This window comes from Netta rufina, assembly GCF_964035555.1.
Source record: "Netta rufina genome assembly, chromosome: 19".
In the NCBI taxonomy this organism is placed as follows: Eukaryota; Metazoa; Chordata; class Aves; order Anseriformes; family Anatidae; genus Netta; species Netta rufina.
Genome location: NC_140143.1, coordinates 11,006,393 through 11,032,564, shown reverse-complemented (window position 1 = coordinate 11,032,564; position 26,172 = coordinate 11,006,393). Strand labels below are relative to the sequence as shown.

The 26,172-nt window shown below is 38.5% G+C and overlaps 1 protein-coding gene across 1 annotated transcript in view; it reads right to left on the bottom strand.

The window, feature by feature from the left end:
* Positions 1-26,172, bottom strand: part of MYH10 (myosin heavy chain 10) — a 103,354-nt gene that overhangs the window by 8,213 nt on the left and 68,969 nt on the right. The window contains exons 12-33 of the mRNA XM_084298444.1: positions 25,721-25,873; positions 25,133-25,306; positions 23,199-23,372; positions 20,775-20,889; positions 17,045-17,238; positions 16,521-16,642; positions 16,123-16,192; positions 15,863-16,023; positions 15,137-15,245; positions 14,923-15,054; positions 13,764-13,970; positions 12,299-12,436; positions 11,558-11,681; positions 9,238-9,409; positions 8,277-8,489; positions 8,023-8,167; positions 6,449-6,655; positions 5,289-5,393; positions 4,093-4,245; positions 2,923-3,171; positions 2,112-2,324; positions 1,365-1,577 (exon numbers count right to left, since the gene is read on the bottom strand). Of these exons, the coding sequence (XP_084154570.1) occupies positions 1,365-1,577; positions 2,112-2,324; positions 2,923-3,171; positions 4,093-4,245; positions 5,289-5,393; positions 6,449-6,655; positions 8,023-8,167; positions 8,277-8,489; positions 9,238-9,409; positions 11,558-11,681; positions 12,299-12,436; positions 13,764-13,970; positions 14,923-15,054; positions 15,137-15,245; positions 15,863-16,023; positions 16,123-16,192; positions 16,521-16,642; positions 17,045-17,238; positions 20,775-20,889; positions 23,199-23,372; positions 25,133-25,306; positions 25,721-25,873 (3,543 nt within the window). The remainder of the gene's footprint in view (positions 1-1,364; positions 1,578-2,111; positions 2,325-2,922; positions 3,172-4,092; positions 4,246-5,288; positions 5,394-6,448; positions 6,656-8,022; positions 8,168-8,276; positions 8,490-9,237; positions 9,410-11,557; positions 11,682-12,298; positions 12,437-13,763; positions 13,971-14,922; positions 15,055-15,136; positions 15,246-15,862; positions 16,024-16,122; positions 16,193-16,520; positions 16,643-17,044; positions 17,239-20,774; positions 20,890-23,198; positions 23,373-25,132; positions 25,307-25,720; positions 25,874-26,172) is intronic.

The following is a 26,172-nucleotide window of genomic DNA, read 5'->3' as shown; positions in this document are numbered from 1 at the left end:
TGTGAAATCAAGACACTTAGGCTCCATCCCAGGAATGGAATAAACATGAAATCTTAGCAAACGGTCTGAAAATCCAAAAGGCTTTTGTAGAGCAGAATGAGCATTACTTGATTGAGTGACCAAGAGAATGCAGAAGGTAATCTACAGGAGAAGACACTGCAGATGGCAAAAACAAATCCACAAATTGGAAGCACAGATCTCTGAACTGACAGAAGAGAAAACTGTGACAATAACTCAGTGTCTGAAGCATTCCCATTTCATCCGTTTAGCTATTTAGTGATCAGCTCTTTGCCCAGTGCTTCTATTCACATTTAGGTTTCACTCTGGGGCAGATGTCACTAATTCTGACTGAGCGACTAAAAGGAAAATAAGAAGTAGAATCACCTCATTTTCCTCCAGGAAAAAAATGAAGTAATTCTCTTAGAAACAGCAGTGCTACTAGCATTCTGTACACTATTTTTTTCCCCAAAACAAAACAGAAAAGCAAAGTAGCTGAGCAGCTAGTCAACAAGAACTAAGCCAAACGTATGCAAAAATAAGACTTACACAAAATGCCATTATTACATAGGTTACCAACATGAAATAATGTACTTTTAATTCCTGAATTAAGCTTCCCTCCTCATGTTAGGTCAAGGTTTCTGTTCTCATCCTATGCCAGTAAATGTCAATTTTGCACTGTAAAACTTTAAAAGCCTTCCAACGCTTGTGTTTGTTTCTACAAGATCTTTACATTGATAATTCCTAATTTTTCAGTAACTAAGTTCTTGTTTTCTTGTGATAAATATTGAAATACTGTTGTTTTACTTTACAAAGCTTTAGAAGAATTTAATTAGAAACATCTCTTAAAATATGAAATTTTAAAGGCATTTCTTGAGTCTTTGGATCTGCCTCATGTTTCTAGAGGTTTTAAGCCTGGAAAATCTGAAATCTTTTCCAGTGTTGTTATTTAGGAAGCAGTTCACTTACAGTCCTTCAGTCTATGTCAGGATCCACAGATTTGTTACTCTATACCAAACAGGATGGGCTTGAAAGTCCAAATGACATACCAGTGACCTTGGAATACACCTGTATTGCAGCAATAGCAAAGACTCTGCTTGCACATTGAGTGCTTTTGGTTAGGACACCAGAAACCATTTGCCTTGCAAGGTCCCTCAGTAGAAGACTCCGAGGCTAACAGTTGACAGTGGCCAGTCCTCAACAAGACAATTTTATTATTTGTGAAGAACAATGCTAGGGACTTCTATGGGATGGGATCTTTAAGCAAATAGTTTTATTTTTCTAGTAGAAAGTTATCACCAAAGCCAGAGCTTTTGCAAAAGAACCTCACACCCTTCCCTCTACGAAGTGCAGTAAAATAGACATACTTGTTTAACCAGCATCCTCTTTTTCTCTTCATTCTGCTCATCTCTGGCTTGCAGATCTCTCTCAAACTGGGCTTTCATAGCTTGCATGTTCACTTCCAAACGAAGCTTAGCATCCTCTGTGGCCTGCAGTTCATCTTCCAGTTCTTCAAGCTGAGTTCTCATCTCTTCAACTTGTTGCTCTAAAGTCCGCTTGGATTTCTCCAGCTCATGGACCTAAGCCACAAACATTTATCAGACCCTCTCCTTCAGGTATCTCAACAAAAGCACTTAGTACAGCAAAATAAAGCATTACATGAACACAGCACACTATGCTTTGCATTCTAAGTCTGACACCAAATCAGAACAGGCAGAGCAGCTTTTTTAAGTCTGTATTAGAGAACCCAGCAAAAACCTATGCAATTTATTAGACAGATGAGCTGTGCAGTTAGTGTGACAGTCTACGTGACAAAGAAAAAGTAGTAGTGAAATAAGCTCTTAAATCTATCTCCAGTGCCACAAGTCATTTGGCCAGAACTTTCTACTCTGCACATCCTTCACATCTTTTCAAGAGATAATGGTAATTAAGCCTGAATGACTACCCCAACCCCATATTTTAAGTATTCACCTCTCCAGTACCTTGAGTTATATATCAGCTTCAAAAAATGGAAATTCTAATTTAGTGTCAAACATACTTCTCTCATTAGAGAGTTTTACTGTGTTATTCCCCATGCAGTATATAACAAAAATAAGGTGTGGAAAAATACTTACATTTTTGCCCACATCATCTTTAGAGCTCATTAAGTCCTCCATATCTGCACGCAACTGTTTGTTCTGTCTCTCAAATTCTTCCTTAGCTTCAAGGGCTTCTTCCAAGGCTCGAGCCAGAGACAGTGCTTTGGTTTCCTTCTCCCTTGCCTCTGCTTCAGCACGATCTCTTTCTTCTGCATACCTGGCAGAAATATTCTTCTCTTCTGCCAGCATCTGAACGTAAGAAATAAGTTAATTTATCTCAAATATTATAATCAGGTCCTTTCCGCCTTGTGTTTTAGTCAATCAAATGGTTAATGCTCAAAGCTTAACTGGCCTTCAGAAGCTTACTGGCCTCTTAGGACTTTATCAAAGTGCTAGTAAGGAAACAACTAAAGCTGTTCTGGGATGAGATGAGGAAAGGAAGCTACTATTCAAGACTATGTAAGTTTTACATTATTCTGATCTTTTGGTCTTCACATCCTTTCTTAGTCTATCACAAGAAATTACAATAATGCTTTTTAAGTCAAGATTTTGTTCCTAATATAGTTTTTTTTTATATATATATATATATATATATATATATATATATATATATATAAAAAGAGCTTATTTCTTAATCTAACAAGACTCTAACATGAAATTTAGCTCACTGAAATCATAAGTGCCTTCTCATAGCAAGGGCCAAACTGCGCACATCAAATTTACCAGTAACAGAACTCTTCTAGCTGGATCCTTCTATAGTTACTACATAAATGAGTACTGTAAATATAAACAAGATGCCGTTTAAAAAATTCATACAAAGTAGCAAGATGACAGGAAACAAGATTACCTGATCAAACTTCTTCTGCTTTTTCTCCAAATTAGAGACAATCTGGCGCTGATGATCTAGATCCACCATCAAGTCATCCAGCTCTTGCTGCAGGCGGTTCTTTGTCTTTTCGAGTTTGTCATAAGCCATTGCCTTCTCTTCGAGGCGCTGGCTTAAGGATTCCATATCCTTCAGTAATTTCTTCTTATTTTCCTCCAAGCCTTCTATGGTTCCCAAGTCATCATCTACCTTTTTCTTAGCATCAGCTAACTGAAGTTTATCAAAAGAAAAAGATACTTAGTACATCATGAGAAGGAAACAAAAGCATCAAACAAGAGCATCAGGTCCAAAGTACAAAACCAGAAGCAGCACAAGAATTGTGAACTAGCAGCATATTAAACAACATGAAGTTTAGGTAACAGAATCATAGAGTAGCTTGAGTTGAAAGAGATCTTTAAAGATCATTTAGTTCCAACTGCCCTGCCATGGGCAGGGACACCTTCCACTACACCAACAACTGGCTGCCCCCAGTCCCATCCAGCCTGGCCTTGGCACTGCCAGGGATGGGGCACCCACAGCGCCTCGGGGCAGCCTGGGCCAGGGACTCAGTGCCCTCTGAGTAAATAGTCTCTTCCTTGTATCTAATCTAAAGCCATCACCCCCTGTCCTATCACTCCATTCCCTGACAAAATCTCTCCCCAGCTTTCCTGCAGCCCTCTTTAGACACTGGAAGACCACTGTGAGGTCTCCCCAGAGCCTTCTCTTCTCCAGGCTGAACGACCCCAACTCTCGCACAGCTTCACTCTTCATAGGAGACGTGCTCCAGCCCTCTCTGATCATCCTCGTGACCCTCCTCTGGACCTGTTCTATGTCCACGTGCTTCTTACACTGGAGCCCCAGAGCTGAATGCAGCTCTACAGGTGGGGTCCAAATGATGGAGTAGATGGAGACAATCCCCTCCCTCAACCTGCTGGCCATGTTGCTTTTTCATGCAGCCCATGATATGGTTCGCTTTCTCTGGGGCTTCACCTGACCACCACAGCTTTTCAGATATGATGGATTGCAGCTTAGCAAATTGGATAGTGGCTTAGCAACTTAAGATGACATTTCTCCAAGAGGTTTGGGGCACCAGTTCCATCTCACCTGGAACGTACAGGCCTTGCAGAAGTCCTGCCATTTACAACCACTTACCTGCGACTGCAAGGCTAACATTTGTTTTTCCAAGTTCTTTCTGGCCTCCTCCTCCTCTTCCTGCTGCTCTTGCAGGTTGTTCTTCTCCTCTTCCAGCTGCCTAATCCTACTGCTCAGGTTGAGTTTCTGGCGGGTTTCTTCCTGGAGAAGCTCCTGTTACATGAACAAGCACATTCAAAACTCAGTTTGGTTGATCCTGGCTTTAGAATAACGCCTTCTATTACTCCATAAGAGTTTCATGTTTAATTATTTTCTTGCGATATTTTTGTACAGAGACATGCTTATGAAAAGCACCTGCAGTTTGGCTTTCCAAGAAAGTACTCATTTGTTCTGGGCAAACAAACTTAAGACATTTTTGATTAGGGAATCCATACCACCGCGTTCTAGAAGTTCACAGATGATACTTAAAAAAAAAATAAAAATGAATGAACACAGAAGTCACTTTCAAAGTTTACTTATCTTCTTTAGGACAAATCAGAGTACCTGTTTAAAAATCACACCTAGGAAGAAAATACAGCAGTAAATCCTGCCATGGTAGTATGCTTCCAAGTTTTCTGCATTGCATAAACATAGAGGTCAGTTTAAAGATAATTGTAATTTGGCAATGTGAACTTCTGTCATAACAGAAATTAATGAAAGCTATAACAACCTCCCCCCAACCCCTAATCCTGTTCCTCACAGATCCCTATGCTAATAATTACGATTAGCGCTATTCTAGGAATCACTATCAGCATTTTTATACATAACAAAAGTGTATTTGAGCAATGACTACATGAATAAAGGTGAAATATTTAAAATAAAATAAAAAAAGTGGTAGTTTTAAGAACTTAAGCCGCAAGTAAACAACAGTATTGTCTCTCATACCTTTCATATACCCCAAGGACCTTATTTACTTACATTACAACCTTCTGCTTCAAAAGGTTTTTCCTGACTTAATACTTATCTTCCACAGACAAAAATAAAAGAGAAACTGAAAAGCTACAGTCTATCAAATACAGAATCTTAGATTGTGCAAAATTGGCTCCATACATAACTGAAAAGTCATTATACATCACATTTCACTAGACTTCAATGGGACATACAGATTCTACTCAGGGGATTTTCAGAACCATGGAAGTGTGTTTGCTGCCATGCAGTTAGCATTTCAATGAGGAACAAAGCCTAAGAACAAATTTCAAGCTGCACTGCACACACACCTGTGTATCCTGAAGCTGCGATTCCAAACTAGCTGCATCCTTGGCAAACTTGATGCCTTTCTTCTCTGCTTCCTCCAGGAGACTTGAGACATTATCCAATTCATTCTGTAAAGCAAGCGGTATAAAGGTAACACCACGCAGCTGACTCACAGCAAATCCTACATCCCATTGGGAGCTGGAGCTTCAGAAAACAAAACTCAACAAATCCCAAGCATGGCAAGACAACATTAGATCCCAGCAGAGGGATAGATACCACCAGCTAAAAATATAGAAGATTGACTAGAAACAAAGTTGGAAGTCAAACCTGAACTTCAGTAGTATAACATGGCAGGCACGCCATTTAGCAGAGCACATTGTTCTATTATCTGCATGCCAATACCTGCATTCAGAGTTAAATGCTATCTTTAATTATAGGGCCACATACCTTACGGGATCATGGATTCAGGGATTATCATGGTGGCAGCTGGGTTTAAAGCATCAGCACAAAGGTTACTGCCAGGTGCCAAGTCTTGTTATTTTAGGCTATGCTACTTATGGGATATTGTGAGAGACTGCGTGAAATCTTCCTCTGAGAAGAACTAGGCCATCCCCTTTCTGAAGTGCTTTAGGTTGAGTTAAAGCACTCATTGCCATAGTTCAAAAGTCAGTCCTGGCTCCTTTTTGCTCGTTTCCTCCTTTTCCCCAAAAGGATGGGCCTTACAATCTGTATCTGTCAAGTTCTCAACTTTGAAGCACAGAACAAAATCCATGGCCATCATCAGCACATTTTGCTCACAACTATGGAAGAGCTCAGCTTAATCTTCTCAACCCTATATCCCAGCCAAAAACCTGAAGGCTAGATATCGGCAGCGGGACTATACAGAACCTCCTGTAGGATTTGGTCTTCAGGATGGGAAGCCATAAAAATCACCATAATTCTCACAGTGGGACAGCCATGACACTAAGACTGAGTTTTTGGGCTGTCTGCTTCTGATGCACACCACCACTCGAGTACACACAAGTGCATGACTGAGGTCATCTCCCATGGCAGCTACAAGCCCAGCTCCCGTAAACATAACTGCATCTTTGAAAGATATTTTTCCTAGTAATTTCTGTATACATTTGAGGCTTTTACTTTCTTGCCCATTTTTCAGCAGTTTAGGACTTTCATAAAGCCTTACCTGCAGCTTGTTAGCTTTCTCCGCCAGCTCCACCCTCAGTCTTTCACCTTCAGTGACCTTAGCAGTTAGTTCTTGTACCTGAGCATCAAGCTTCTTCCTCTTATGCTCAGACTCTGCCTTGACCTGCTGCAATACCTTCACTTCACAGGCCAACTCCTTGTTGTCAGACTCTAGGCCTTGCTTGTTTTTTTCAAGATTTGCTTTGAACTAGGAAAGACAAAAAGAAAGAAATTCAACACTGTTACACATCAATAACGTCTTCTGCTAAAAAATATATTCAGTCCAGCAAATCTGGTTTACAAGTTTGAAGATAAAACAAGAGCTTGGCACGTTGCAAGCAGAGTGTTTAAAGTGTCGCCATGTGAGATTCCGTGTATGTTAGCCAAAGACAAGTTAAAGCACGTTAATCCACCTGCAGACACCACAGGTATCAGCAAGCACCAGAAGACACTTCCATGACAAGAACTGGGACATCAGTGCTGTCAAATGACGGAGTAACACTGTAAGTAGGAAGGAATGTGCCCATTAACAGATCAGCATGGCTCATCTCACAGAAATAAAGGGAAAGATATTAACTAAAGCTGCCCTGATTTTAGTAGGCATAGCAGCCTGGAAGTGCATAACAAAGCACTTTTTACCACTGCTCTGACATTTGTCAAAAATCTTTTGAAATATCTCTTATGCCAATTACTTTAAGTCCCGTTCCTACTATATCACCAAAACTGACACTATCTCAGAGGACCTTTGTTTAAAATTGTGGGGTATTCTTCCATCTTTTCATACTGTTATTGATGACATTTAATGAACAAGAAGAGAGTATATGCATGAGATCTTCAGATGAAAAAATTTCCAGGTGAAAAAGTTAATGTTCCTCAGCATTAACTGCTACATTTCTCAGTATTTAAAGGAAGTCCCTACATAAAAATATTACTACAATATACGAATTGTCCACGAATAAATTTGTGAACAGCCATTACTATAATTGCCTAAAGATTTATTTATTTTTTGTCAGTATTGGAACAAGACACTCAGGCAGCATTATTCTTACTAGTGTAGCCTGAGTGCAGTAACAAGGTGGTGCCTCCTCCTACCTGCTCTGGTTACCAGGGAAGACATTACAGCTGCCCAAATAGGCAAGACACTCCACAGACATCTACTACTGGAGTTCACAGGACATGTGCTAAGTTAAGAGGATCTGGATTACACTACCTGCACTTTACTTGGTTGTATGTCAGTCCTGATGCTATAATTACCATATTCGGAAGCATTCTGCTATTCCCTCATGCTGAGAACTGCTTTTCATCAAATAAGCATGTGGCCAGCTGGATAATTCCCACGTGACTTTTATCTCTAGGTGCACTGTTTCCAAGTCTAATGAAGACTTTTCAGACAGATGCCAAGAGTGTCTAATAGTTACATGTGTGATGTATTTGATTCAATTACAACAGTAACATATGGAAAGAGAAAGACAACTTAGCTCTGCAGATGTCAGTGGAAGGGACTAGAACAGTTACATTACTTATGTAAAATCCTGAGGCAGAACAATACATTTCTGTAATTCATTTTCTGCTTACTCTTTTGGCCTGTTCGAGCTGTTCAGAGAGCTCTTCCAAGGCAGTAGCATGTCTCTGCCTGATTTCCTGGATCTGTGCTTCATGGTTCTTGGTTTCCTCTTCAATTGCTTTCTTCAGCTCAGCCACCTCCTGCTCACGCTTTGTCCTAGAGCAAGCATCAAGTATTATAAAAAATAAAAATAAAATCAACATTTTAGTCTTTGGTAAATTAAAGATTAGTTTTATTAGTGCCTTAGACAGGTGTATGACCCTACCTCAGCTCTTGCTGTGCTGCAGTGGTATCCAAGGTATCTTCCAGTTCAGTTTTTAAAGCCTCCAACTCTTCACTTAGATCTCTTTTCTGCTTTTCTGCCTTGTTTCGTGATGCCTTCTCAGATTCAAGATCCTCCTGGAGTTCCGCAATTTGAGCCTGCAACTCCCTTATCACTTTCAGTGCATTGTTTTTCTGAACTGCTTCTTCATCACCTCTGTTAAAAAGGGGGCACAGCAGTTAATATTTTTTAACCTCAGATCTATTCTCATAACAGTCTGGCTTTAATTATATACACAAATGACAGTTTAGAAAAAAAAAAAAAAGACTTTGTAAAACTTTTTAGGTAGAATAACAGCACAATAGCAGTTTTCTTAAAGTCTTGACAAGCACAGTGCCTCAATATGCACTGTAAGAATCATCAACCTTTCAAGTTAACATCCAAGTATTCCAGTTTTGTAGATGCCACTAAATACTGTTCCAAAAATGTACCCTGTTTATAGAATTTTCTTTCTACAAAATAACAGATCATTATTCAATATAATAGAAACACCCTTTCTATTTTTTATGTGAGAGAAAGGCTACTGCACAAGTCTTGGTAATTTATCCCAATCACTGGAAATACTCTGACCATTAAGACAACTCACTGACAATCTCATGTTTTTCTCTCTTAAGCCTGAACTCTGGAGACTAAAAAGCTTATGCTAGTTATTGCATTACCCAATGCTAGTTTCACAAGTATACTTTTTTTTTTTGTTTTGCAGCTTTGTAGAGCAAGGACACAGATAAAACACTAAATTCATTTTTTGTCACGTCCACTCACAGCACATGGATGGCTACAGATGCCCTAGCACAAATACGAACTGGCTTGTGTTAATATTCCCTGTTCTATACAACTGAAAAGCAGTCTGGTAGAGTAGCTTTCCACCACATTTCTGTAGTCATAAGCCCTCTGGTGCCCTTACCTAGCAAGAGCAGCCTGCAGCTCTTCTTCTTTCTTGGCCAGCTGGATCTTCAGTTCTTCAATCTGGGCTTGCAGCTCAGCTATTTGGTCCTGTAGGTCTGTTGTTTCACCATCAAGTTTTCTTTTAGCTTTTTCCAATTCTTGACGGGTCTTCTCCTCCTTTTTTAAGCGCTCTAGGAAAGTGACATAGATTTATCAGTGTTGTTTTTTTCTCCAATTACCCTCAGACCGTTCGTGGGCAGGGGAATGGGGTGGCAGGAAGGGTGGAAGTTTAGTTTATACTGTGTCAATTCTTTCTTCAGTCTGTAACTGGAAGGCCGACAGGGAAAACTGAAATAACGAAGCAGAGCTTCATGACATAGAAAATTAAGAAAAAAGTTGACAACTCCAGAGAAGGAAAGTTTGAGGGGAACAGAAACAACTTAATCTTGACAGAAAATAAGGAATAGAATCTAAGAGAAGGACAGCTTGAGCTGTTAGGACAGATGATAATGGACATACAGATTCAAAAATGAAGATCGGCTAAGGCTTGGAAAAAATTACAGTTTGCATAGTTTTTGAAGGGCTAGGCAAGACTCCAAAAGGTCTACTGGAAAATAATACAGATTTAAGAAAACTTGGACAATCACAGTTTTTGGAAACATCTGTGCCATTAAGTCACATCACATTGGTATTTAGCAAGGTTTGTGACCCTTTAAGTAATTTGCTTTTCTAACTGATATACTCTTGCCCTGAGGCATTTCTTTGTGAAAGACATCCACTGATTAGTGCCATAGCAATACAATGCATTTAGTTTATCTGCCTGTTGTCTGAACAAGATAGTTCCTAACTGCATTGTTTAGCAGTTTGCTAATGGCTAGGTATGTTAATAAACTGAAGCAACAGGAAGGTTTTGCCAAATCACTAGTTCTTAGCATAGTATTAACACAATTCTACATATATTATCATAAATTATTAGACTTAGTCAATATTTTGTGGGTCTTCTGTGTACACATTTCTTTTACATCCTGGATTAAGACCTCATATTCTATACAGAAAGAGAGCCATGCTCAAGAACCACCTCTTAGTGCCACCCAAGGCAATTTAGGATTTTCCAGAAAAAAAGATTAATAGTCTCTCTAAACAATTCTTGACCAAAAAAATTGCACTTTCCCTTCTGTTTTCACATTACAGTTCTCAGGAGCTTTAGATAGAACATTGTCACAAGACCCAGTTTTGTAACTGAGAAAGTTCACAGTAAACTGAATTATTTTTTGGTCCAAATTTCAGTGCCTAACAGTGCCAAGACCCTAGCAGAGAAAGCTTAAGGGCTTCTTGAACCATCTCCAACAGTAAATATTATCCTACAGTGTTTCACTAGCCAATGAATTGCATGCCTTATAGTTAAGCTTTAATTTCCATTTTTTTGGTCATCCAAAATATGTCTTGGAATGGCACCATAACCAAACCCATCTGTCAAATATCTTCAAAAACATTAATCTTGATTTGAGCAAACAACTACTCAAGCATTTTTTTCCAGTTAACAAGCTTTAGTTATGCTCACCTTATGGTCTCCGAATGATTTTTAAAGAAAAGGCACATCAATCCTCTACTATCCCTATTAGTTCAATACTTACTTATAACAGAAAATTAAGCTTTGCTATGCTTCCCATAAGCACAACCGTTTTAAAAGATGTAGTAAGCCATGCCATAATAAAGTTAGTTAAAAACTATTTCCAAATTAGGACACAAAGAGCAATTTTGCCTTATATTTTACAGCTTTGACTTGGCAGTTTCTTCACATTGTGTAATAGCTATGTTCAACTTTTTTTTTTTTTAATCAAGAAGGGTTACATATAGGGCAGGTTTAGCCTGTGACAACATAGCTAAATAATCCAGAACAAACAGACAGAGAAATTAAACTATTTTTGATACACAAAACATTAACAAAACAATTCAGATTTGCTTAGGCTTCTAGTACGTTTTGGCTAGTAACACTATTTCAGAAATATATTTGTCTAGTATGTTATTTAGAAAACTGTAGCAATTCCACAAGGCAGATGTTTGACTTTAACATCATGAATTTCAGAATGCATCTAACTAAAACAATCTCAAAACTGAAAAACAAGTTAAAGAAGAGTAAGATGGAGCAGCCAGATGCAACAAGCCTTGAAAAAGCACAGTATCTGACAAGATAGATAACAAATAACAGCTATTAAGGTATCCACATGTAAGGGTATGTTTAGCAGACTGGGACAGACACTGCATACACTGTGACAGGTGATCCATCCTCTCTGGTGTGACCTCCCAGTTGTTAATAGGCAAATGTAGTAAGAACAAACCTTCTAGATCGGTGATCATCATCTCTTGTTTGTTCTTGAGTTTGGCCAAGTTTTTGGCCTTTTCTTCTTCTTCAGCCAGCTGAGAAGTACATTCAGCAATTCGATCCTCCATCAGCTTCTTCTCCTAGTTACAAGAAAGGGCAGGGGTGTATGTAGAGAATAACTTCCAAAAGATGACTCAAGGAGTCTCTAAACAGCACGAATAACTGAATGTATGAAATCCATATAGAGGTCTCATATACAGTGTATTAATACATTTTATTTCATGTGACTGACCCATCAATCTTAGGGATCAATTTGAATAGTATAGAAACACGAACATTTGTTTTCCCAAGAATGAGAGATTTGGAATTTAAGGCATGTTTTTGTACGGCATTTACTGCACACTTTTGGAAAACCAGGTCACTTTCACTTGTCATCCAAGAGCATCTGTATAGATCAGAGAAAATAATGGTAGCATCTGTATGGCTAGCAAAGAACAATTGTAGCTATGACAAAACATTTAAAGCTCTTAGATTAGAAGACTCATGAAACCATTAAGAACACATGGCAAATGCCACCCTTTTAAAGGTCATTTCTGAAAAACTCCAAGTCTCTTAGCTTCAGCCTGTTCAAACCCCACAAGTCTTCAACGTAGGAACTCTAATGGTAAGATAGCAGCAGCTTCAAACGTTTTGAGAACCATCACTTGCATTACTAACACTTATGAGCAGAATCTCCACCCATGCATACTGGTCTCACCTTCAAAAATTTGGAATTTTGGTCCTCCAACAGTAGGATCTCTTCTTCCATCTTCTTGATTTTAGCTTCAGCTGTCACTTTTTCAAGCTGCAACTTCTGTCTAGCTCCCTCCTCCTCATCAAGCTGTTCCTCTAGGTCCTGGGAAGAAAGGCAAGTGCATGTGTGTATTTTCCAGGTTATCTACGTGTCAACATTTTATTCTTTTGCTGGGTGGAAAACTTATTTTGAAGAGCCAGTTGCCCTAAATAAAACTAAAAAAATACTTTTATTTTATTGATATTGTAAATGAATCTAAAAAACTGGTAATGAAATTAAGGGCCATGTGACACACATGAAATTTTTTTTTTGTACTCTGTATTTTAGATTTGGCTGAAGCATGCTGTCTTGGAAATACATACTCACCCCGCTACAGTCTTTCACCTTCCTGATTTGGCACATAAAAATAAAAATCCACCACAGAGGGAAATTAGACCCAGCACTACCTAATGACAAACAAGTTAGATTGGGTTTTATGTCAAATACTTCCTAACACACTGCATTTGAATAGGTCCTCAGGTATAACAGTGCAGTCGTCTGGGAAGAGACTCACACTGAAATCAGAAGACTGAATTCCTGTAGTCTAGAGCTCAACATTACAGCTGAACAATTTCAGAGAGACTGGCACAGATACTTAAATACTAGCAGAAAAGTATCAATTTATTGTGTTTCTCTTCATTCATCAATACTTATTAAAAGTCATCACAAGCTGTGGGATTTATCTCCCCTTCAAGTACTATTAGCATTTTGAAAAATAGTAAAGTTATGGATCCCCTGAACCCATAAGGATTTTAAGGTCTCCCGGTGTTCAAAAGGAAGCACCTGAAGTCTTCACAGAAAACAACTCAAAGGAGATTAATTTGTTTCATGAAAATTCAAAGGAGGAATATTCTTCATGATAATCACTGGATTTAAATCAAAAAACGTTTTCTTATAGAATCATAGAACAGCTTGGGTTAGAAGGGACCTTAAAGATCACCTAGTTCCACCCCCTCTGCCATGGGCAGGGATGCCACCCTTGGATGCCCAGGGCCTCATCCAACCTGGTCCTGAACACCTCCAGGGCTGGGGCATCCACAACCGATATTATCCCATCAGTCTCTTGAAGAAAGCAGGTAAGACCCATGCAGCTATTCCAGATTCCTGCCCACTCAGAAGTGCTTGCTGCCTTAGTCCTCTATCTGAACACACAAAAGATAGAACAGTGCATTTTGGCTTTTCTTCTTCTTTCCTCAACCTCACACCTTTGGAAGCCACAGAAATCTAAACACACTGAACACAGTAAGATAAATTAATTTGATTTATTGTTTTTTATTCCATATGTGGTGCTAAGGAACTGACTTCCTCCTTGCTGGGGAGGTGGTAAGCTTTCCTACCTTTTACTGTTTTGTTTGCATGCTTTTCCATTTCAAGACACCAAGAAACATACCTGAATATGGCCCTGCATTTTCTTTTTCTCATTCTGCAATATTTGATTTCTTTCTTCCTCCTCCTCTACCCTGGACTCCAAGTCATGGAGAATTTCTTCCAGCTCTTGTTTTTTGGCAGCCAAGCGAGCCCTCATCTCCTCAGCTTCTGCAAAGAGCTCCGTCTCAGCCTGCAGCTGCTCTGCAAGAATGTTTTTCTCTTCTAGAAGCTGCAAATATTAGACAAGTAGTACAAAGTTGTAAAGCAGTGAAAGCTTGATGTTTTGAAGTCTCTTGTGAAACTACACACATAGGACAACTACAAAAAGTTCTCTAAATACTAAGTTCTGTTCCAATTCTAGACTACCTGGTTCACATCCAAAAGTGGAAACTTATCACAGGGCTTTATCAGCAGTCCAGAAGACCCCAACTCCAGGAACAGAGCTACAGCAACAATCACTCAACTGCCTCGCCCAGTTTAAGGAACAGACCCCACCAGGGCACCTGCCCTACTTGCACTGTTCTACAAGCAACAAAAAGATGAGGGAAGTGCCTGTTTGCTGGAACCATCCCTCATCCTTGCACAGTAGCAGAGCAGTGTCATAGGTAGCTGGAGGGAGGCTGGCTCTTGCAGTCACTGGAACAGAACTGAAACATTACCTCTTGCAGTGTAATCTCAAGAATAGGAATTAAAATTTTTCCATTCTAGATATCCATCACAGTTCTATCATGTCTCAACTATCACAGTGACAAATACAAATCTGTCTGTATTGATACATTTTCAGCTGTTCTTCAAATTGGTACCAGTCTTACTATAAATTCATTTATGTTTTGCCCGTTCAACATTTTTTCCCCATGTCCCCATGACACAGCATGGAAATATCCCACCCTGAAAGCATAACTGAAGAGTAAAATGCTGCTGCTACTGAGGTTCTTTCAAAGCCAGGGAACGCTAACAGAACTATTATTTTGCCTTTTTTTTCTTTTTCCTTTACTACAGTATCTCCACGTTCCTGAAGGAATGCTCAACTTTTATTTTCCTGTTTTTAGCCAAGCGTGAAGGCAGTTAACTCATCTGACAAAACCAGTATTTTGATCAGAGGCCTCTCCTACACACCTCCCTCAACACAGGATATAGTGCAACACATTTCACATATTAAAAAGTTGATTTGCAGCACAAACCTGTTGATGTTTCCTTTCCATTTCCTCAAGTTCTGCTTCTACTTTTGTCTGTTTTTCTTTCACTTTCATTAGTTCTTCATCTTTGGCTTGAAGTTCTTCTTCTTGACGAGTCACCTGAAGAAGGGGCTTCACCTGCAAAATTTTGAAATGAACAAGTGAGAAATCGGATTGACCTATTTACAAAAGTCAAAGAAAACAACAGAATATAACAAACCTTTGTGAAGACTCTCCACCACTGCCAGTGCCTAAGCTTTAAATATGCAGCACAATTCCTCTGCAGGATTTTCAGTGCACTCAGTTGCTGCTGTTTCTTTGCAAAGGCCCTGAAGACAGAAAGAGCAAAACATTTCATGTTAAGAACAGCTATGCACGCATCTGTGTTTTTGATTTTTTTTTACGAAGGTTACCCAACTCTAGAGCACTTGCAGACCATTATTTATTTATTTAAAGTTTTAATGACTATATTGACTTAATCATAAGTCAATCACTTAACTCCTTAAGTAAAGGGGATAGGCAAGAGCTGGATTCCATTTTACCAATGCTATTTGTTAAGACTTTTTCCTCAAATTGATAAAAATCAGGATGGATTAGACAGTGAACCGCCCCCCTTTGTTTCAAAAAACAGTTTTCCAGAGTACTTCTGAGAACTTATGATGGAGCAGGAGAGATTTTTTGCAATCATTAGCTATATTGAAGTAAACTGCTCCATGTGTCATAAAGCCAAGACCTAGAAAAGCAGATATTGTTATGGAATGAAGGTACAAAGTCTTATTAGAATTAGTAGGTGGAGACTTACCTCTTTCCCTTGGACACAACTACAATATTTCAGGCAACATACTTTCTTAAGAAAAGTCTGTCCTTAGATAGAAGTTTTGAAGCCTAGCTACCTATCAAAGAGACTTGTAATCAAAAGCAGATCCAGTCATAAAAGCACACATACTTTCTAGCCAGGTATCCTCTGCAGACTGCCTGGAAGAAGATGATAATGTCTGTGATCTTCAGATCTCGTTCTTCTTCTAAGTGTGCCAAGACACCAGCTCGGAAAAATATCTTGCTCTGTCCAATTCTGTATAAGTTGGGGTCCAGCTCTAAGGCTCTGATCTACATGGATAGACAAGTATATGGCTTTTACGTCAAGAAAAGGACATTTTTTGTTTTAACTTTTCAGTGTTTTAACAATATTTAGGCATAAATACTTACCATTCGCTCACAGGCTTGCTTACCATCCATAAAACCTTTTGGAATTGCATTGGGAGTAAGGATCTCATACCTTAAAGTCAAATAAAAAAAAAGTCTTTATATTTACCAGTAATCTTTATTTTTATAAACCCATACAGGTATTACCACCAAGTGCATGACTAAGAAGTTCCTCCAGAAAGCTTTTCCAGAAGTCCATCTTAGGTTGCTTTCCCTTCCTCATTCTCTTTTGGATAAACTAAGCATTTAACTGCTTTGAGTTCAAACCCCCTCAAGACATCACACACTGATATGGATTTTGTTCTACTTGTGTTTGTTGTTGTTTTTTTTTTTCTTCCAATAATTTAACAAGAAACTTCACCTCAAAAATAAAAACCTCAAGAGACTATGCACATTGTTACCTCTGTCTAAATTCCTGGAAGACTATCCTGTTTGGAAATCCTTGTCGACAAATCCTTATTCCTTCCAAAACACCATTGCAACGAAGCTGATCTAGAACTAGGTGTGGATCCAATTTTCCAGCCTGGACAAACAAAAACATGATTTTTAAATTTTTAATTTGCAATCATGAAAAATTGCAGTTTAAATTTTTCAAGATACTCTCTACAAAATCAACTGTCTAAATCCGGGGTGCGCTTGGGAATACTGAGAAGACATTCATAGAATGGTTTGGGCTAGACAGGACATTAAGGACCACCTAGTTCCAACCCTGCTGCCATAGGCAGGGAGACCTTCCACTAGATCAAGTTACCCAAAGCAACTACTAGATCAGGTAGCACAAAGTATATTGGTCTGTGTGAAAGCTTTGCAACACCTGCCTTCGAATTTCAAAGTGAATACCCAGACAGCATGCATAATTTAAAGTGCACATAAATATTCTTATTAATAAGGAGAAAGAATTCAGGGAGTAGTCTGTAGCACATACCCTCTTTTCATGGTTTGGAATGATGCAGCGAACAAAATTGGGATTAGTGTTTCGGAGCGTTGCCATCAGCTTGGTGAGAGACTCTTTGTACAGTTGCCCAACAGTACGAAACATGCCCTTCTTGGTCTTGTATGCAGAGCCAAAAGCAGTCTCTGTTATTCCAGTGACCTGATCCAGACCGACAATACGATCCACTGGGAAGGACAAGAGAAAGTAAATAAGTGAACCTTAATATTTGTCTGGTATAAAGATGCACAGAAAGAAGAGCAATAGTGCAGCAGCAAAAGCTTTGTGGAACAAATGACAGAAGATGCCATCAGTAGGCAAGGCAGTCAGCAGGTACTAGGGACGCTGTGCAGAAGCAGTGGAACCAGAAGCCACAAACTTAAACAGCAGAGTAGTGTAGCTTTAGTAGGAACCTACTAAAATATCTAGCTCTTTACTTGCAGTTCTACATGACCAGTAAAGCCATTTTCTTTAAGTAAACTTTTAAGAAAGACAGTTGCCTTGAAACTGGCAATTCTTCGTATTCTTACAATATGAAATATTTGAGTTGAACATTTGGAATTAGTTATCTGTTCATATTTGTTTAAAATGAAGAGTCACTTATGACAATCATATAGGTGAAGTATGAGTTTTACTGAATGCTCAAATTTGTTTGAGGACAATGATTTACAGAAGAGTTGGAAATAGTATTATTTCAGTGACAAGAGGGGAAAAAGTATTTGCCCGACTTTTGCTAGTCAGAGATTTTGAATAATTCTTTCAAATTGTATATAAATCTGTGGAGATTTCCCCTTCACCAAAAGAGGGTTTTCAAAACAGGAAAACTGCACACCCATGCACTTCAAAGCTGCCACAAAGCATCAGAATAGAGAAAGGTTTTGTTTAATTTTGAAACATTTTGGGTAAGGATCTCCCTGGCTTCTTCTTTAGAAGCACGCATTCCAAATCTGACTGTCATCATTAAGACCCTTACGCCAAAAACATGAACAAGACTGTGATTCCACGTGCATGTCAACAGTTATTTAAACAGCTTGCTTAAACATGGAATAAGGTGGCTTACATCTTAATAATAGCTGGTACTGCTTAGTACTGAATAAATACACAGCATGCATTGGTTCTCCATGAAATCAAGAGATTATATGTAATTTGTTTTTGTAATGTTATCTTCACATTCAATTACATCAAAGCAAAGGGAAACGCTACCAGAATTAGTTTTGTATATAAAGAATCAGAAAGTGTCAGTATTTTATTTCATACTTGTACTCACATGGCTTTCAAAAGTCTATACAAAACAGGAAGATTAAAAGCAGAAAAATACAGGGCAACAAGTTTGAATAACCACTTGCAAGTCTCATGTAGTACCGAGCAGAGCCCAGATCCTCCACACACAGTTTTAAATGCAAGAATCTATGTGGCTTATTAGAGTTAGAAGAATAAGTCTGTAGCAAGTTGTTCGTAAGTGCATATCCCAAATATTTATTTTGGAGCAGAATTGAGTTCTACAGAAGAAGGGGGATAGAAATTACTGGAAGTTTACAGAAGCTATAGTTTTTTTAATTGAGTTCTACAGAAGAAGGGGGATAGAAATTCATCTTACAGAAGATGAATGTAACAGCACATACCCAACAGACACCACTAACGACCGGACATCATTCCGTTTTGGCATCTGGCATCTCTAAGACCGCGTACAGTTTTACAATGTTGTGAATAAATCGATTTTGATTTGTGTGTCTTGTCTTTCGCTCCCCTCTGTCCTCCAACTATATTAAGGTTATTTATATTGAAATAATCAATATTAAAGTTCATATGTCTTCCCTGTAGGTTAAGAGCAGTCACTGAACAGCATGAATGAAATTACCTATTGGCTAAAACTTCTGAACTCACACTCAGTAATTATTATTATTATTATTTTTAAGTAAACAGCACTTGCAGCCTGAAGTATGTAGTATATCGAGAATAGCAGGTTTCAAGTAAAAATTGCAAAGGTTGAAGGCACAAGCTTCACACACACATTTCAAAACTTGGAGAGGAAGAAGGGGAGGATGAAGAGGTTGGATAAAAATATCTAAAGCTTCTTCTAAATACCTAAGTAAGTGGTTTAATTTTAATACCTTAATAAAAGCATGCAATTTCTACAAGGGGAAATATTAAACATGTTTTTAAATAGAACGACTCTGATAAGTCAAGGAGAAATTTATTTTATATACTCCACTAACAAGACTGCAGCATTTCTGATAGTTTTCATAGATTCTTCACCTCCCCTTCTCAAAAACCATACCTACATTCTAAAATATCCAGAGTTTTGTCAATGTTGGACTGCAGAAAGAAGCTTGATAGTGTTATAAAGCTTATGCATTGTCTCAAATACTTAGAGCTACCAGAATTATCATTTAAGAAGCAATTCTGGAACTAGGAAGCAACAAACCTTTTCATCTGCAATGCTTAAATGCAATGCATAATATAGATGCTATATGTATGCAGCAGCAACTGAATAGGTATGCACTCAGAACATTTGCCTTGTGGAGGTATACCTAAATTTAGCATGAAATGAAAAAGTTCATGCAAGCCTACGAGCAAAAATGGTTTTCCTGTAGATACAACAGCCCTGCCTTTAGGAGGCCTATGGTTTTTATATCCATTCACCTGGTGGATCATGAAGACCAGTAATATTGTCATAGAAACAGGCTCTCTGAATATTCTGAATCTCTAAGGCAGAGAAACAGCAAAAACAGAAAGACAGAAGAGCAGACACACAAGACACTTCAGTTAGTATACAGAACAGGTTTATCAATTGCAAGCAGACTTAACTGTGCTACAAAGGCCATTAGGCCACAACATATTCCATGCATATTTCAATTATCTGTGGAAGCAGGTTTTGAATATTTGGATCAAACCACTTTCATTTCTACACATGTACTCAAAAGGAAAGGACCAGATCCCCAACCAAAGAGTTCTTAATATATTCATTGTAACAGCTCTCTGCAGCTGAGCCAAGTAAGTACTCCTGAGAAGATGGGAACTCTATTAACCTACAGCAACACCTGTATCACAAGCTGGAATTTTTCCTGGAGAAAGAAAGTACAGGCTTTATGCACTATGACATGTAAATATACTGATATTAATATACTGTGATGTTAAAAACTGTAACAGTCCCTGCTTAGTAGTTATTTGGTTATTTCTGCTTCTTGGAGCATTTTGGGAAAAAAATTTGTTGACGTGCAGGTAAAACTGGTTAAACAGCAATGTGCAGTTCAGTAGGCAAAATATTGCATTTGATTTTAATATGGAATATATAAGCACTGGTTTAGCTGTTAATGAGTTTTATTTCAGGAAATAAGTTTTCCAGGGTGTCACCCACCCACCCCTGCACTGTACTGCTCATGTAAGAAGCAGCTGTTTATATTCAGGACTTCAGTGCAGCATGTCAAGAATTTTAGACATAATTCTACAGATAAAATTTGACACAGGTTAACAAGTAGTAGGTGAGTTATCAGTTCAAATAATGAATATGAGAAGCAGCTACTCAGAAATGGTACATGTGCAAAGGACCATACTAAGAGCAACGCAGCTTCCCTCTTGTATTTTTGGTACTAAACCATAGAGAAAACACTGTAGATATTTACAATGAAGAGGTGGAAGTGAGGACAGAACAGGAACAAAAAGATAACTAATCCAGCAAGGAGAAATCTCCAACAACTTCTGTACTCAGAGCATGACCTCTTACCATCTTTCCAAAGTTCTGCAACAAATTTGTCAGAAGACTGGTGCAAGAGTGTAGCCACGTTGTCATTCAGGGGGTCCATGTTCTTCATCAACCACTCATCTGCCTTGTAGTCTACCTTTAGAGCAGACAAATTGCAAACGGTCACAATATACTACCAGCCTTAATTTTAGATTTTCTAGCTTTAAAAATAAGCTTTCGAAACAGTATACTGATAACTCTTCTCCCATTCTTTTAAATATTCGCTTGGCAGAACTTAGTTGTCTCTCCTTAGAGTACTTCAAAGTACCACTAAAATGTATTGATCTATTGAAAGAGTAAAAGTAAATAATAATGAATTTAATTTAAACTTCATCTGACTTTTTGCTTACTAGTAGCTAGCATACATTTCTCAGCTTGGCAGTATTGACAAAATAAGGCTCTGCTGTTTGCTGTGAAGATGTAGAAAGAACTCCGACACAGACCTTAATTACTGTACATAAATGCCTAGGTTAAACTGAGAACGTGCTGAAAAAATAAATTTTTAGTTTCACTATAACAGATCTACGTAAACATTTTTGTTCTATAAACAAAACAAGGAGAGATCTTATCTTTGAAAGAAACAGTTCTGTGGTTTTGCCATGAAACTATAGCTCAGCAGTTGCAAATTCCATGCTACCAACATGGACTTCATCACAATGCAAAAGAGAGCCCTAAAAAATAAAAATCTAACAACCTCTGGGTAGCATGGTTTTGCTTCAACAAGACCAAAAGGTAGCTATTTCTAAATAAGGACTTTGGAAGACAAGTCAAATTCAAATACTCCCACCATCTAAAATCAGATGAGAGCATCCTAGTCTTTTTTGCAGAAAGATATTTTACAAGGATTTCACTTTTGAAGGACATACACACTCCGACTGGTAATTGAAAAGCACTTTCTGTCAGAAGAAGGTAAGTCAATGCAGAGTCAGCATCACAGAAATGCCTGCAACGTTCTGAAGAATGGCTGGCTGCTGCCAAACAATTACTTCTTTGTACTCTGGTACCAAGATGTTTTACTTCATTTTGATTACCTAAAGGTAATCTTTTGTTTCACAGCTAATTTACTATTAACTGTAGCAACAGTGATTGACTATTTCTAAAGTTACTATTTTAAATATTGAAGCAACACATTTATTTTATTTTGCTACAATTATCTAATTGGCGCCACCAAACATTAATGAATAGATAACATTAATAATATTTGAAATTAAAGGAGAACAGACTAGAACAGACTAGAACAGACTAGAACAGACTAGAACAGACTAGAACAGACTAGAACAGACTAGAACAGACTAGAACAGACTAGAACAGACTAGAACAGACTAGAACAGACTAGAACAGACTAGAACAGACTAGAACAGACTCCTCTTCTCCAGGCTGAACAGGCCCAGTGCCCTCAGCCGCTCCTCATACATCTTCCCCTCTAGGCCCTTCACCATCTTAGTTGCCCTCCTCTGGACACTCTCCAACAGTTCAATGTCCTTTTTGTACTGTGGTGCCCAGAACTGCACACAGTGCTCGAGGTGAGGCCACACCAGAGTAGAGCGGGACAATCGCCTCCCTCGACCGACTGGTGATGCCGTGCTTGATGCACCTGAGGATATGGTTGGCCCTCCTGGCTGCCAGGGCACACTGCTGGCTCATATTCAACTTGCTGCCAACCACAACCCCCAGATCCCCCTCTGCAGGGCTGCTCTCTAGCGTCTCATCACCCAGTCTGTACGTACAGCCAGGGTTGCCCCGTCCTTGGTGGAGGACCCGGCACTTGCCTTTGTTAAACTTCATGTGGTTGGTGATCACCCAGCTCTCCAAGAAATGGTACTAGGATTAAGTTTAGCTATTTATGAAACTGGTTACATAGCATGACCCTACAGAATAGACTTGGTGATCATGAAATGTCTACAAAATGCTGACAAGGATTACATGGCTGCTTCATGGACCAGTTTACATTGCATCCACGCTCTGTTCCTCAGCAGAAAAATGAAGGTTGAATTAACAGTAAAGGTGAAAAGATATCAGTTTAGCTATAGAAGGGAACAAACAGTCTTGTGTTGAACTGAGGGAATAAAGTTGAACAAGATAGTACTGACATAGTCCTACTTATGCATTATCAACTTGGAAACATACTCAGAATAGACCACTCTAGTAAGCCCTGAAAAAACTCACCTCTAAGACCTGACAACAAAATTTCAGGGAATTGAAATATTTACTTATTTTAATATTATTATTTTTAACTTCTGTCTGCTATTTGGTAACAAGAGTTCCATCAGAGCACTCCCGCATGTCCAAAAAAACAAAACCAGGCCACCTTCTTGCACAAGTACTTCTAAATTTGGTAGCTTCACACCTCATAATACTTTTCTTAAACCAATGTTTCTAACCAAGTATCTAATATTTAACTCTTACCTTCCCTGCATAATGAATAATGCAGAAGTCTGCTTTGTCCTTGAGCTGTCTTGGCTTTTGGAATTTGGAGTGGGTTCCTTGCTCTTGGACCAATTTTTCCACAAATGTTTTGTCAGTAGCTTTAGGGAACCAGCATTCTTCATCCAGTAATGCTAACACACCAGGAGGATTTGCCTGAAATTCAGATGTATTTTATTTGTGTTACTATTTAATATGCATATATTTCATAATATTTTGTATTCAAAACATGTAATTGAATGCCACAATAAAAAGTTGATTCTAGTTTGATATAAATTAAAGCAAACTGTGGGGGAATTCAGTTCCATGAAGGCATTTTGACTGGTTCAAACCAATTCATTCCAATGTATATGGACTCTGATAGAGCTGACCTAGTACTGCCTGAAGCCTTGCTTTCAGACGAGACTGGAATAGATGACCTCCAGAGTTTCCTTCCAAACATTTCTACAGAACATACCTATGCAGCAGCTCACCCAGGTTTCCACAGTAGTTACTGTCATGCTTTAATGTTGGCAAAACTGAAGACAATTATCCCTCCCAGCCACTTGATACTACTGTGGCAGCCATGAGGCCTTCCCTTGCCAAGCCTTGTGTTGATATGCAGTAGCAGCATCCAGAGGGATTCAGCAGGCTTAACTTCAGCAGCCAGCAGTTTCATACACTACTCCATTAGAGGGTTTGTTTATTCTTAGAATGAAGTAGGGAACAAGCAACACTAGCATTGTACAGCTGTAGAATTGTTTGACAATCATTTTCCTCAGGGAAGACAGACCGATATACACAGGAACAGAATGGAAAAATAGTTCATAAAGATTTGTATTTCAAAAGTTTCTAATGAACTCAGAAATTAAACATTTGAAGATGTTTATATTTGCCTACTACATAGCATCACATACTTCATTTGCTGAACAATTAAGACTATGCTGACATTTCCTTTAAAAAAAAAAAAAGTACTTCAATGCATTTTAGAATATTCACTTAAACCATCTGCATATTGAGAACACCCCCATTCTGAAGCCTCCAGTCTTTTTGGCAGAGATTTTACCTTCCAAGGAGACAGAATTTTAAGTTCCACTCTCAAAATGCAACATCTTGATAACTGAAATAAGATTTCCCTTTTGTTACTGCAACACAAGAAAACAACCAAACAAAAAACCACCAATGCCAGAGTGTGTCTGTTCTGCTCTTCAGGATGCACAGCATCATTGGCACTGCCAACTTTGGGTACTCTAGAGTACGCACAGATGAATGTACAGAGCAGTAACTGCAATGCTCTAGTTTTAATTAAACAGTCATAAAATAACTTTGACAGCATACTTCTGACGTACAAAGAGAACCTTCCAGGAATTATGATCCTCAGTTCTCCCAGTCCCTTCCTGAAACCAGCTGTTCGTACTGCTTTGAAGTCTTTTTCAGCTTCCATATATTGAGCAGCCAGAATATCAAAGTGCAGTGATAACACCACCTTTAAAATATTACTGTCCTATTCAAAAGGCAGATTTGCAAGAAAGTTTATCCTAAATGGGGTTTCAGATTTTTTTCTATTGATTTCAAAGTTTTACCTTAAGACTTGAAAAGCTTTCTTACTAAATCACCACACTACCGCTCCTATAATGCACTGCCATGGTTTAATATGAAAGTGGAAGGACTAAAGACTTCGTTAGTACAAGGGAAAAGGTATAAAAATAGTTGCTTAATATCTTCAGCAGAGTGTTTTACCCTAACATCGGGTCAAAATCCCTTAAGGATAAATCCTTTTTATTAATACGTGGCATTTTAGGCCTTGGAATTCAGCATTCAAGTTAACTGTTTCCACAATAGCTTTGCAAGAAATCTCTGTACAGTCCTACAATTTGTAAGACAAACGCTTGAGATGAACCCCTTCTCCTTAGAGTATTATTAATGCACAAACTCACAGGTCTTTCGATCAAGTCAATGCAAGGCTGCAGATCCAGTCCAAAGTCAATGAAATTCCACTCTATACCCTCTCGTTGGTACTCCTCTTGCTCCAGGATAAACATCGTGTGGTTGAATAACTGCTGAAGCTTCTCATTGGTGTAGTTAATGCAGAGTTGCTCAAAGGAGTTCAACTACAAAAATAACACTCGTAAGCAAGAATAATTCAGTGGCAGGATTTACCACATTTGGAAGTCAAAAATTTGACCTTGTAAGGAAATTCCCTGAAAGCCCTGCAACATTCAAGGACATTGTAAAGAAAAGTGGAAAAAGGATTATTCAAAGTCTCTTATGTTCCCTGGTACCTATACTGAACTAGCACGTAATAGGGAAACATAATTGTTGTAGAAACATCACATATCAGAGAATGGTTCACTGTTTGATTTTTTGGCACTGTAATTCAGGGTTGTCAAAGCATTCATGTGCTACAAACTCCAAAACCCTTCTGCAGCCTTGGAACATGCATGAGTTTAGTAGCACTACAGTTAATCCTGAATGCACAATAACATGGAGAGGAAAAGAAAAATCTGATCAGTGTTTTAAAGTACCTCAAAGATCTCAAACCCAGCAATATCCAGAATTCCAATAAAAGACGCTCCCTGTCGTTTGGTCCTGTCCAAAGCTTTGTTAATGCGGTGAACAAGCCAGCGGAAGAGGCGTTCATAGGTGGCCTTTGCCAAAGCTTCCACTGCAAAGTCTGCCTGAAAATGCAAACAGGAAAGTTTATTTACTCTGGAAAAGTCATCAAAAGAACATGGACATGGATGTTATCAAAAATAACTGAGCAACAAAAGAAGTTCAATGGCGTTAATACCCCTGGGGAAAGAAAACAAGCAGACGAAATAGTATGCAGCTTGATGTTATGGTCATGTGTTTCTAAACAGTACCATAAAAACAAAGGCTCTATGCATTTAGTATGTATAACTACATGAAAGGATAAAACCAACAGAAGGCTAAGGAAAAGGAAGTTTCTTTTACTCTACCATTGACTTTTACCACT